This window comes from Chrysochloris asiatica, unplaced genomic scaffold, assembly GCF_000296735.1.
Source record: "Chrysochloris asiatica unplaced genomic scaffold, ChrAsi1.0 scaffold00076, whole genome shotgun sequence".
NCBI lineage: Eukaryota > Metazoa > Chordata > Mammalia > Afrosoricida > Chrysochloridae > Chrysochloris > Chrysochloris asiatica.
Window position 1 is genome coordinate 13,029,007 of NW_006408594.1, and position 13,791 is coordinate 13,042,797.

Consider the following 13,791-nt stretch of genomic DNA (forward strand, 5'->3'; position numbering starts at 1 on the left):
GGCATCATTGATGGACTCAAGTGTGACAGTGGTAGTGAGGTTGGCCCAGGATCGGACATTATTTCGTTCTGCTGTGCATGGGGTCACTATGAGTTGGTTCCGACTCGATGGCACCTGATAACAACAACAATGTTAAGATGGTTGGCTGTCTTTTGAAAAAAAGCAAATTGCTAAGGCAACTAATACTCTCCTTAGGATCAATTGTTTAAACCCAGACTTATTCCCAGCAGGGCTTTGATCTGTGCTTTAGGGAGTAGAAATGGCAGCCTCTCCAGGCTACTGACTGGAAGTAGAGTGAATTGGATGCAAAAATTAGCGAAAGAGAGGAGGAAGAGTCTTCACCTGTGAGCACTAGCTAGCTTTTCAGAGTTTCTTGTTCACCCCTCCCCACAACGCTTTTCATAGACTTTTTTTTTAAAGGAAAATCACAGCATAGCCCTATAGAAACTGAACCATGTGCATCATTTCATGTTGTTTTCTCCTTTACACCTGATATCCCTAAAATAGCTTGATTATGGAATGGCTAGCTTCACTGTAAAACATTTTCTTTATTACTGTTTATCTTGATTTAAAAAAAATAGAGATAGTAGAATAAATGTAACTTTTTATGGCTATAAGTGACCCTAAAATAAAGGTTATTTAACTTCTAAAAAAAAAAAAAGTAAGACTGGCCAAGGGAGAAGAGCACAGCGGGGTGCGGGACCCTATGCAGAGAAGCAGCGACACCAAAGATGGAGGCAGAGATGAGGACATGGAGAGAGGGAGCAGCTGAGGACTGAGGACTCCGGACTCATGGAAAGAGAGGGACTGGGTACTGGCGGCCAGGAGGCAAGCTTATAGAGTGTGCTCTTTGGTTGTTTAAATTATTATATATTCCTGAGTGTTTCTGTGTACACGCTCCTCTTCCCAAAAAAAGGGAATGGAAGCAAATACTGTTGAATGATGATGCACAGAGGAGATTTGTAACCATTGCAATGAAATGATGGTGTAATGCTGATGTTCTTCCATGTAAACTATTACTCAATTCACAATAAAAACTTTAAAACAAAAATACTGTAGTATGGTTGCAGTTAATTCATTAAGAGTTCATTGGTAAGGGTGAACAGTCTTTTGTTTCTATCATTTGCTGCAACATTATTAATTGCAAGAATGTTGTTGTTGTTGTGTGCCATCAAGTTGGTTCCAACCCATATTAACCCTGTATAGGGTTTCTGAGGAGTGGCTGGTGAGCTTGAACCACCAACCTTGCAGTTCAAATGACTTTGTAGCTCACAGTGCCACACCAGGACACCATTGCAAGAATAGATTTTTGTTAAAATCAATTCATAACATGCATATGGAATCCAGTCCTTGCCAGTGCTTTGATATTGAAAAATCTACCTCAAAATAAAAATGCCCACTAAACCTACTTCTGTCGAGTTGATTTGGACTCTCCAGGACCCTGAAAGGCAGAGTAGAACTGCCCCACATAGCATTCACAAGGCTGTAAATCTTTATGGAAGGGACCGCCATGTCTTTCCCCAAAAAAACAATTATGGTTCAAACCACCAACCTTTTAGTTGGCAGTCCAACTTTAACCTCTATACTACCAGCGCTCTTTAAAATGAAAAAAAAAATACAAAAAGTCTAATCTCCAAGGCTAGATCTGGGTTAAGCATTTTACAGATACCTATAAATTAAGTCATTTTTTATGTGGGTTACTGAATAAAAAGTTGCCATGTTTTTGTTATGTGCCTTCCAGTCAGCTCTGATTCATAACAACCCTACTAACAGTAGAAGAGAACACTGCCCCAGCTTGCCCCATCCTGACAATCAGTTCTAACTGAGCCCATTGTTGCAGGCACTATGTCAACCTGTCTTGTTGGGGGCATTCTCATTTTCACAGCCCCTCCATTTTACTAAGCAAGATGTCCTTCTCCAGGGACTGGTACCTCTGGATAACATGTCCAAACTACCTGACATGAAGTCTCCCCATCTTTGCTTCTAAGGTGCATTTCTTCTAAGACGATTTGAGGTCTGCCTTAGAACCATTATTATGGTAAGTTCAAAGTATTCAAGTGACATCCCATCCTGTAGGTAGAAACATCTGGTTATATGAGCACACCACCATGTGACAGCTTCCTATACATGGATACTTACCACTGAAGAGTAGCAGGAGTGGAGTGGGGCTTGGATGCTCTATTATTTTCTTTTTCCTCATCTGTTAAAGAAAAGAACAAAGGAGCTAATTTGAGCAGGAAAAAGTAAAAAAAAGCCTTTCAGCTCTCAAATTTCAAATGCCTCGTTTCCCTCAAAGTTTGATGCTTTGAAAACAATAGTTTGGCAATTCCAATATGTTAGATGTATTTTCTTTTAACTTTTTATTGTGAATTGAATGTTTACAGAAGAGATCATCAGTTTTACATTCAACAAGTCATACAGTTTGTTTCATCTCCATGAATGCAATCCCCTCCCTGCAACAACAGTGATCTCACTTTCTCTTAATAGCTTCTATTTCCATTCCACTCTCCTTCCAGTCCCTTCTTAACTTTGTCCATAGGTAAATGTTGCCCTTTTCATCCTAAATGATTGAGCATACCTTATGAGTGCTAGATATATTGTTGTTTTTAAAAAACAAAACAAAAAACGTTTTATTGTGACATATCATATTTTAATAAGGAAAATCGGAAACCGCTTTATAGAAAAATCAGTTTGCATCTTTCTTTGACATAACATTTTAGAGTTTGAAGAGCCATCTCTCTTTGTCACAGAACAAGAGAATCATACTCATCCATTTAAGATTTCCCAACAGAAGGACGGCACTTGCCTCCCTGATTTTGGCCCTAAGAATTTATAACTTCTTTTACCATTTGCTTTTTGTAACCAAAATGGAAAACAAAGTAAGTGTTCAAAAGAATTAGGCTAGGAATGCAACAGAGTGACAGTAGGCTTTTTCTTTTTGAAAGAGCCAGAGAGTAAATATTTTAGGATTTGTGGGCCGCAAGGCAAAAGTAAAAGTATTATGTAGGTATTTATATGACAAGAAAGAAAACATTTCCGGCACTTTTTTTTTTTTTTTTTGCAGCACTTTTTTATTAAGTATAACTTTTTAAAATATGGCATCCTGGTGTGGCACTGTAGAATAAACACTGGACTGTTAACTACAAGGTCGGCGGTTCAAACCCACCAGCCACTCCTTGGAGACCCTATAAGAATAAAATGATTTGAGAGTGGGGTGGATAACAGTTTTCTGAACTGGGCTTCAAAGTTGTGCTGTTGTTGTTGAAGTCCACTGCTGAAACTACAGAGCCACATCCAGTTAGTGTTTTCTAATGCAAACGCATTGCAAATGTTCATCTATAAAAACCATTGTTAGCTTGTAGGCTGCCTATACATCAGCAGACAAGCAGTGGGGCAGTTTTGGCCTGCGGGTGGTAGTTTCTGGTTCCTTCGATACAGCAATCTGAATGAGAGATCAGCTGTTGCATATCTCAGGGATCTGCTCATAATTTTATCATGGATAACTGAAAAATGTATAACCAGTCTCTTAACCTAATTCCTAATGACTATTATGGATGCAAAGAGTCAATAAAAATGAAGCTACCATTATGATCCCCAAAACCCGACTCCAGAAAATTGATACAAATGTCAACCTCAAAAGAAGATTAATAATGTCCAAACCCACAAATATAAGTAACAAAATGAAATACGTGGCACATAAAATTATCAATGAAATAAATCCTTGGTGCAAAATGTATATAGAAAAGAATCGACACCAATTAAGTCAACTTAAGTAAAACAAAAATGAAAATGGAAGAAAAAGCAAATGGTGCATATCATACAGGAAAATTTTTTAAATTAGCTTATTATAATGGCATCCAAAGAATATCTTCATGCTGAGAATTGATATTGATTCAATATTGCTATATTCTGATTAAAATATTTGTTTATAAACACTTTGGCAAAATTTTGTTTTGCTTGTTCAACAATCATACTCAACTTCTTTCTTATTATGTTGTTACTGTCGTTAAGTGTCATTGAGTCAGTTCGGACTCATAGCAACCCTGTATAGGGTTTCTGGGGAGCAGCTGATGAGTTTGAACCACTGACCTCACAGTTCAAATGGACCTTGAGGTCGAATGCTTATCCTATGGCACCACACCAGGACTCCTAACTGATACAAACTCTAATGTTCTCAGAGACAAAGGATCTGTTTCGGTACATCATATTTCAGCACCTGTTTCTGTTCCCTTGCCAACCTGAATTTCCTTTCTAGATCTCTGTCATCCTTCCATGTGGATGGATGATATCACTTCTTTGAAGATATCACTTCTTTGAAGCCTTCCCCAATGCTTCAAAGTCATGAATCACTGCTCCTCTGTTCTTTATTTGCCTCTATATTTCACAAACAACTGAACCACCTTAATCCATCACAATATTTCTATAAAGATCCATCTCTCCTACTTGGCTGTAAACTCATTCAGAAGTAGGAGAAATGTCCCTGTCAGCTTTGCACTCTATCTCACTAGTGCCTAGCACGGGGTCTTCCGCTTGATGCTTAATTACATTGTGAAGTCTGCCTCCATAAATGTCTTCTACAATTTAGAAACAGAAATAAAAGAATAACACAATGAAGAACATGGTCTCACAAGATGACTGGTAAATAGACACGGAGAGCAATACCCACCCTACGTGTTCACTAAGAAATAAAAAGGAAAAACAGCATGAGGCACTATTTTACATATCTGAGAGTAATGGAAAATTATAAATAAGGATCACATCCAATGCTGGTGTATATATGGTCAAACTGACACCTCATTTTTCTCTGAAAGTAGTGTTGACTGGTAAGCAGTTTGAGAATAATTTTGAGAGCTATCTTGAATTTCCAATCACTTTGTGTCACAGCGAGAAATTAAAATAAGCCATCCAAAAAGAAATAAAAAGGTATATAAAAACTTTATCAATTATATATTTTAAAAACAAGGAAAAGGTATGCAAACAACCTAAATATACAATCATGTACCACTTAATGTATTCTATGAAATAGGACATTCTGTAAGTTGGACGGTGTGTGAGCACCAAATGGCACTCTGGTTCTCCTTTCCCTTTAACCATCTCTGACAAGCTTCTTGCCTTAGCGTGGTAGTCACAGTGTTGAGAGGGATTCGCAGTTTTGTTTGGCCCACCATGTCCTTAGTAATTCCTGCATATCTGATATAGGTCCCTCTCCATTTTCCTTAGCCTTGTAGGTTTCAGTGGAGCTGATCCTTTAACAGCTTGAGAAATTTCTTTCTGTTTTTTCAGGATCATTGTGATTGTCGAGTGTGATGTGCCTAGATAGCACTGATTGTCCGCTTTCATGTTGTTTAATAACCTTTGGTTTCACTTCTAAATGGATCCTTCTCTTTTGCCTTTTACTACTGCTATCACTTTGCCTTTTGCTGCATTTTGGAGCCATGATATATTTCACAGAAATACTTTTAAAAGAAAATGAAACAGATAGATGATGTTTCAATGCTCAAGAGACTCAGGATAAACGAGATTGAATGTTGCTGCCTATGAGTCAAAACATAAACTGTTACACAGTAAACTTTTTAGAAAGTGTATATAGTACAGTAACAGCCATTTATTATGACTATCAGCTGTACCATTATGTGCCAGGTGACCCAATTGCTTTGTATACAAGAAACATGAGATACATATATTGCATGCTGTGGTATCACTACATCCGGTTATGCCCACTACATCTTGTTCTCCAGTTGGGATTTCTGACCTCTATTATAACCTTATGTGATGACTGACGTATATACGGTTAGATGTTACCTGAACAGATGTTATGCGGGGCATGACTAAACCTCTACCTATCCTACACTGGCACATTACTAACATTTCTGTTCTCATTAGAATTGACATGGTGGTTGATTTCTTCCTGGTTCTTTACATTTCAGCATTTCAGTCCACTTGGGTTATGCAAAAAGACCAAAATGTTAGAATCCATTTAAAAAGATACTGGCCATGACTAACCAAGCCACTCAACTTCCTTGAGCTTCATTCTTCTTCATTTGCAAAGTGGTTATGCTATGGGGCTATTGTAAAGATCACATTAATTAGTTCAATAAATATTTATTGAACACTTAATTTGTGTCAGCTAGACGGGAGTTGCATGCTGAAAGCAGAGAAAGATGTTTACCTGTGCTTTGACTATGCAAAGGCTTTCAATTGTATGGATTATGACAAGCTATGGATAACATTAATTATACGAATGAGGAACCTGTGCATAGACCAAGAGGCAGTCATTCAAACAGAACAAACGGATACTGGATGGTTTTAAAAAAAAACACATCAAGATAAATGGAAACAACATTGAAGTTGTCAAAGATTTCATTTTGCTTAGATCCACCATCAACACTCATGGAAGCATCAGTCAAGAAATCAAATGACATATTGCATTAGGCAAGTCTGCAGCAGAAGACCTCTTTAACATGCTCAAGAGCAAAGATGTCAGCTTGAGGACTAAGCTGTGCCTTACCCAAGCCATGGTATTGTCAATAACCTCATATGCATGTGAAAGTTGGGCAATGAATAAAGAAGACCATAGAAGAATTGATGTATTTGAGATATGGTGTTAGAGAAGAATATTGGACTTTTTGTCCAATATTCTCAAACTATTTGTTTGCTCTTCTGGCAGTACCATGGACTACCAGAAGAGCAAATAAATCTGTGCTGGAAGAAATATAGGCGGAATGCTCCTTAAAAGTCAGGATGGCAAGAGTTCGGCTCTCAGGCTTCAGGCATATCCGTAAATTCTTCTACGTCTTCCTTATTCATTGTTCAGCTTTCACATGCATATGAAACTGAAAATATCATGACTTGGGTCAGGCGAACCTTAGTTCTCAAACTGATGTCTTAACTGCTACTTCCATGAGTGCTGATAGTGGATCCAAGCAAAATGAAGTACTTGACAAATTCAATATTTACTCCATTTATCATGATGTTATTTGTTGGTCCATTTATGAGGATTTTTGTTTTCTTGACATTAGGTGAAACCCATACCTGTGCCCTTCAGAAAAATCTACCAAGATTACCCTTTTGTTACAGTCTGACCTCCCTACTTTGAATTTAATGGGCCCAGCAATTACCTCAGAAGTAACTGCTTTGATTGGACCTTTTTTGGGGAGGGTGGGGGCAGGCACCCTAATGAGAGAACCTGTCTGCAGCCATCCACTGATGGCAGAGACATGCTTAAGCATATTTTGTTTGGAATAAACCCATCTATGAATGAACTGGAACTGTAGTAACAATACTTTTTTTTTAACTTACCCCAGTAGTCCAGTCGTTACTCCCCACTGGACCAATAAACAACATCCATAGAAATGGAGAAAAGATAGAAGCTGTCAAAGACTTCATTTTGCTTGGCTCAACCGTCAACACTCATGGAAGCAGCAGTCAAGAAATCAAAAGACATAGTGCATTAAGCAAATCTGATGCACAAGACATATTTTGAAGTGTTATTTTGAAAACAAAGATGTCAGGTGTTTTGTTTTTTTTTCTTAAATGTTTTATTGTGAATTATGTGATAGTTTACATGGGAGAACATTAGTTTTACGTTCATTCTATAGTATATCATCTCATTGCCATGGTTACAATCCCCTCCATGCAATCCTTTCCCCATACCCCCCAGGTCTTCAGCACACAGTCACTCTCCCTCTCTCAGTCTAGAGTCTCCAGTTGCTCCATCGCTCCACGTCTTCATCTCTGCCTCCATTTCAGGCATCACTGCTTCTCTGGGTAGGGTCCCGCTCTCTGCTCTTTTCCCTTGATGGTCCTAGGGACCTCCGCTCCTAGACTGAAAAGTTAATCACTCCCCTCCTTGCTATAAAATGTCTACCTTTACATTTGCGACCCTCACAATCAGTCCTGATAACAATTATTCACTATTGTATCCCAAGAGACCCGTCTGCATTTCATTGCATCAGCTCCGCCTAGTCAGACTGAATACTACTCACTGGAGATTCTACCTTCCTCCAGACCCCCTGGATCTAGGTTCCCTCTTGAAAGCTTGTAAGCCAGTCACTTCTTGCCTTTGTAGCTACCCGCCCCCCATTTTGGGTAGCCAATGTCCAAGTTGCCCATCTCTGTCTACTCTGTGTGTGGAGGGGGTGGGAATGATTTTTGCTGTAAGGACTTGTTCCCTCTTTTGAGCTACTTCTTCCATAGGTGTAGGTCAAGTTCATCAAATTGTATGAGAATACTTTTTTTTTTTTCCCCCCTCTTCTTTTTACTTCTCATTGAGCAAAGATGTCAGTTTGAGGACTAAGGGGCACCTGACCCAAGCCATGATATTCTCAACATTCTCATAGGCATGTGAAAGTTGTGCAATGAATAAAGAAGACCGTAGAAGTATTGATGCATTTGGGTTATGGTGCTGGAGGAGAAAGTTAAAAAGTATCATGGACCACCAAAATAACAAAGCAATCTGTGTTGGAAGAAGTATAGCCAGAATGCTCCATAGAAGCCAGGATGGCCAGCCTTCGTCTCTAATATCAGCACTTTAATATTAGTGTTCTCTCCTTGAACAGAGGAAGAAAATGAGACTCAAAGAGCTGAAGCAATATGTCCAAGGTCACACAGTGAGTGGAGAAGCCATGACAGGGACTCAGTTGAGATGGAATCAAAACCTCCCCAAAGTTTAATGCTTATAAGCCTCCTTCTCTTCAAACCTGTAGTACTAGATTGAAGATTTCAGGGAACATGCTGTCTGGCCAATCACTTCTGCCTCTATGCTGATTGAATTCACAGGACTCTTATTTGGGAACCTATTCCAGAATATTTCCTGCCTGGAGCCATTGTAGCTGAGTTTAATATTGAAAAAGAAAGTTTCTAAATTAATTAGTTCTTTGCAAATCCCAGGAAAGGTTCAAGTTTATGTGAGTTTCGAGTTTCGCTGCAAAGTTCTAATTCTATTTCCTCTTATTATTGACTTGGCTGCACCTGGACAGGCCTCACCTGTTGGAAACATGGGTTTGCCAAACTTGTAATTCCCCTTATCCACCTTCTTTCCTGTAAGGGCTACCAGCTGATGATCAAGATGCCTGGCACTCAGGCCATTGGCAGTGGACATAAGCCCCTGGCATAAATGCTTTGCCCGTGGGAACAGGGCTAAATCCCAAGCAAAACTGTGATGTTGCCAGCATTGCTTAGCACAGTCCCACACCTGCTTCCTTTTACCTTCTCTGGATGAATTCCTTCATAACCTTGGAGTAGGAAAGGTCATTTTGAACACTGATAGGAAATCCACAAAATGAAAGGTTGATAAACTTTACTACGTGAAAAATTCAAAATGTCTACATGGGGGGAAAAATGCGCCCAGCACCTTTAGGATCAAAGATAATGACCCACTAGAGCTGCAATCGCACCAGAGACAAAGGTCTTATCTTCCCATCATAGGAAGGGCTCCCATAAAACCAAGAGGAGAAAGGCCACGCATATGACACATGATTGATGGGAAGCATATCAATGTTCCTGAACCATGAAAAGATGCTCAACCTCACTCAGTGAGAATTACACTAAAATCCCATTCCTCACTTATGAGATTCACAAAAATCCAAACTCTGGCCTAACAACTCTGCTGCAATGCTGTAGAACTTTGACCTTTGACCTTACAGGGCAGTATAAACTGTATAGCTCCCTTTATGGAAGGAAGGTCATTTGGCAGATTCTACCAAAATTACAGATGTCCTTTGCCAGCCATCCATCCCATATTAGGACAGAAGACGGGAATGCTGCATAGTTTAAAATTGGGGTTGTATCATTTCACCCTATTTACTCAGTCTGTATGTTGAACAAATAATCTGAGAAGCTGGACTATGTGAAGAGGAATGCAGTATCAGGGTTGGAGGAAGACTCATTCACAACCTCTGGCTTGCAGATGACACAACCTGGCTTGTTGAAAGCCAAGAGAACGTTAAGCACTTACTGATGAAGATAAAAGACTTTAGTCTGTATGAGTTAAAACTCAATTAAAAAAAAAAATCCTCAGAACTAAACAACTTCATGCTAAATGTAAAAATGATCGAAATTGTCAAAGATTTCATTTTACTTGGATCCACAACCAATGCTCATGGAAGAAGCAGTCAAGACATCAATGTATTGCATCAGGAAAACTAACATATTGCAAAAGACCTTGTGAAATTTTAAAAAGCAAAAATGTCAGTTTGATGACTAAGGTATACCTGACCTGAACCATGGTATTTTCAACTGCCTCATAGGCAAGCAAAAGCTGGACAATGAAAAAGGAAGACAAAAGAAGAACTGACACGTTTGCATTATGATGTTGGTGAAGAATATTGAAGATACACCAATGGACTGCCAGAAAAATGAACAAATCTGTCTTGGAGGACACACAGCCAGATACTCGTTAGAAGAGAGGACGGTGAGACTATTTACTTCACTTGCTTTGGACCAACCCCTGGAGAAGGACATCAAGCTGGGTAGAGGGTTATCCAAAAAGAGGAAGGCTCTCAATGGGACAGACTGACACAATGGCTCAAATATACCTACTGTGAGAATGGCTCAGGCTTGGACAACATTGTGTCCTATTATAGGTGGGGTTTTTCTGAGTCAGAGCTAACACAAAATCACCTAATAAAAAACAACACACCTATCAAGAACAAACAACAATGACAGCTACTCCTGGACACATATGAAGTGACATGGAACCCAGCTTATTTGTGGCAGTTATATCATAAACAAAAGAAAGTAGAACCAGCCCAAGTGTCCAACTGGTTAATTAAACTATAGTCCCAACTCACAATGGGATAGTAGGCAACAGTGACAAAAAAAAAAACTTATTTTTAAGTGAAGAGCATGCTCTCTATATTCTTAAAGACTTTGTTGTTGTTGTGAAGTGCCATCAAGTCGGTTCTGACTCACCGCCACCTTACTCTAGGTTCATTACTAAATACAAAAAGCAAGTTACAGCACAATGCATAGAAGGTGTTACTTGTTTGTGTGTAAGAAATTGGGGGAAAGAATATTTGAATTTTTATTTGCAGAAAGGAACCCATTGCTTACCACTAGGGACACAGGATTGGGAGTGAAGGAAGGAAGGTAGACATAGAAGTAAACCTTCTAGAAGGCTACTTTTTTTCATGGCTGTAAAAATATAAAGAATACAACAATCCCAATTCAACATTTTTCACATGTAGAATCCAATAAGACCCATTATGTCAATCATGTACAACCATAACCACTATTTGTTTCCAAATTTTCCTTCCCATAAAAAGGAACTCTGTGCTACCTAAACAATGGTTCCTTCCTTCATCCATGCCTCCTAACACTGTTGTTATTGTTGTGAAGTACCATGGAATTTGTTCCAACTCATAGAGACCCTGCATAGGGTGTCTGAGGAGTTTGAACCACTGACCTTGAATTTCAAACCTTCCCTGTGGTCCAGTATTTGTCTTAGAGTGACACACCTGCCCCTGATAACCACTATTAAACTTAATGAAGATCTATTAGAGCATTTTGTTTATCAAATATATGAATATATTCTCTATTTAAAAATTCAAGCCTTGACCTGAAGTATTGAAGGATCCTCTGGGCAAAATATTGAATGATGCAAAAAGCATCAAAAGAAGATTGAAGGAATATAGTCACTAGCCTTGACTTTTGTTATTGAAAGATTCTGTGGACAAATTATTGAATGATGCAGGAAGCATCAAGAGATGATGGGAAGAATACACAGAGTCACTGTACCAAAAGGAAATGGTTAATGTTCAACCATTTCAAGAGGTACCAAGTGATCAAGAGCCAGTGATACTGAAGGAAGAAGTCCAAGGTGCATTAAAGGAATTGGCAAAGAACAAGGCACCAGGAATTGATGGAATGAAAATTGAAATCTTTCAAGAGAGTGAGGTGGCACAGGAGGAACTCACTCATCTCTGCCAAGAAACATGGAAGACAACTATCTGGCCGACTGATTGGAAGAGATCAATATTTATGCCCATTCCAAAGAGAGGTGACCCAACAGAATGTAGAAATCATCAGACAATCTCTTTGATATCCCATACGAGTAAAGTTTTGCTAACGGTAATACAGAGACAGCTACAATCATACATTGACAGAGAACTTCCAGAGGTTCAAGCCAGATTCAGAATAGGCCGTGGAATGAGGGATATCATTGCTGATGTCCAATGGATCTTGGCTGAAAGCACAGAAAGATGTGCTTTATTGAAAGCACAGAAAGATGTGCTTTATTGACTACACAAACGCTTTCAATTGTGTGAATCATGACAAGCTATGGACAACATTGCAAAGTATGAGTATTCCAGAACACTAAATTGTGCTCATGAGGAATCTGTATCTGGACCAAGAAGTAGGTGTTTGAACAGAACATGGGAACACTGAATGGTTGAAAATTAAGAAAGGTGTAATAACTGCTCAGGGAATCTTCTAGGTGTAAGCTCTCAGAAAGCTCTGTTCTAGCTATACAGTTTTGTACAATCCATACTACTGAGATCTTCTCTCTGAAGATGATGCTCCTATGGGTCATGAACCCTCAGGTGCTTTTGCAGTCTTAGTCTTCCTATTTGTTGGTGAACATGCTGCAAGACACATAAAAATCTACTGCTAGGGAGCAAAAGCAATCGATTCAGGTTGGAAATGAGAATTTATATGACTCAGATTAGGGTTAATAACTCAGCCATTCTTGTTTAGACTCTTTAACTATCAGGAATTTAGAGTTTAGGTTTGACCCCTTTTGGGGGCTTTTTCTTCCCAACTGTTGTTGTTGTATACCGTTGAGTTGGTTCTGACTCATAGCAACCCAGTAGAGGGTTTCTAAGGAGTGGCTGGTGGGATTGAACCACTAACCTAGTGGTTAGCAGTTGAGTGCTTATTCTACACTGCCACACTAGGACTTCTTTTTCCTAACTGCACTTCATTAAAAAGAATCGGTCCAATGTCTCCTTTCTTCATGCCCTTTAACACTCTCGCTAATGAGTTAAATTATTATTTTCTGGGGCTGCCAAAAGGACCACAACCGAAAGAGCACCAGACAATAATCAGGACACCTGGGTAACAGTCCTGATTCTGCCACTAACTAGGAATGTTTTCTTGGGCAAACCATGGCGTTCTTTAAGCCTCTGTGTCCACCTGTGTAAAATTGTAACATGAAGCTCATATTAATAAGCTGCCTCATAGGACTATTGTGACAATTGAATGAGATAATGGAGAGAAAGCACTTCTAACTATGCTTAACAAATGACAGCCATACATACTTATTAATGATAAATAGATACATGTACAACATTTTGTTTTAAAATACAGGCTTAGAAATAAAGAACTAGAGGAAATATTAAAACATCAGCAGTGGTTAACTCTGAATCGTGACATTATTTTGTTGTTGCTAAGTGCCATCGAGTTGGTTTCAACTCAAAGCGACCCTGTATACTGTTTCTGAGGAGCGGCTGATGAGTTTTGGCTCTCGTGGATTTGCTTTAATCTTCTTCGGCTTCAGCCTGAACTTGCATATGAGCAACTGATGGTCTGTTCCACAGTCTACCCTGGGCCTGATTTTGGCAGGTGATATGGAGCTTTTACGCCATCTCTTTCCACAGGTGTAGTCAAATTATTTCATGTGGTAATTTGCAATGAAGAAGTCCAATGACAACAACAACAATCATGTGGTCTCCAGCAGCATTTCTATCACCAAGGCCATATTTGCCTCTTTGTTTCTAACCTTTGCATTCCAATCACCAGTTGTTGTTTTTGTCAGGTGCCATCGAGTCGGAACCGACTCATAGCGACCCC

The 13,791-nt window shown here is 39.1% G+C and overlaps 1 protein-coding gene across 1 annotated transcript in view; it reads right to left on the reverse strand.

Annotated features, from left to right (window-relative positions):
• RFX4 (regulatory factor X, 4 (influences HLA class II expression)) overlaps positions 1-13,791 on the reverse strand; it is a 222,706-nt gene that overhangs the window by 144,917 nt on the left and 63,998 nt on the right. Inside the window, exon 3 of the mRNA XM_006865252.1 lies at positions 2,140-2,200. Coding sequence (XP_006865314.1) covers positions 2,140-2,200 — 61 coding nt within the window. The remainder of the gene's footprint in view (positions 1-2,139; positions 2,201-13,791) is intronic.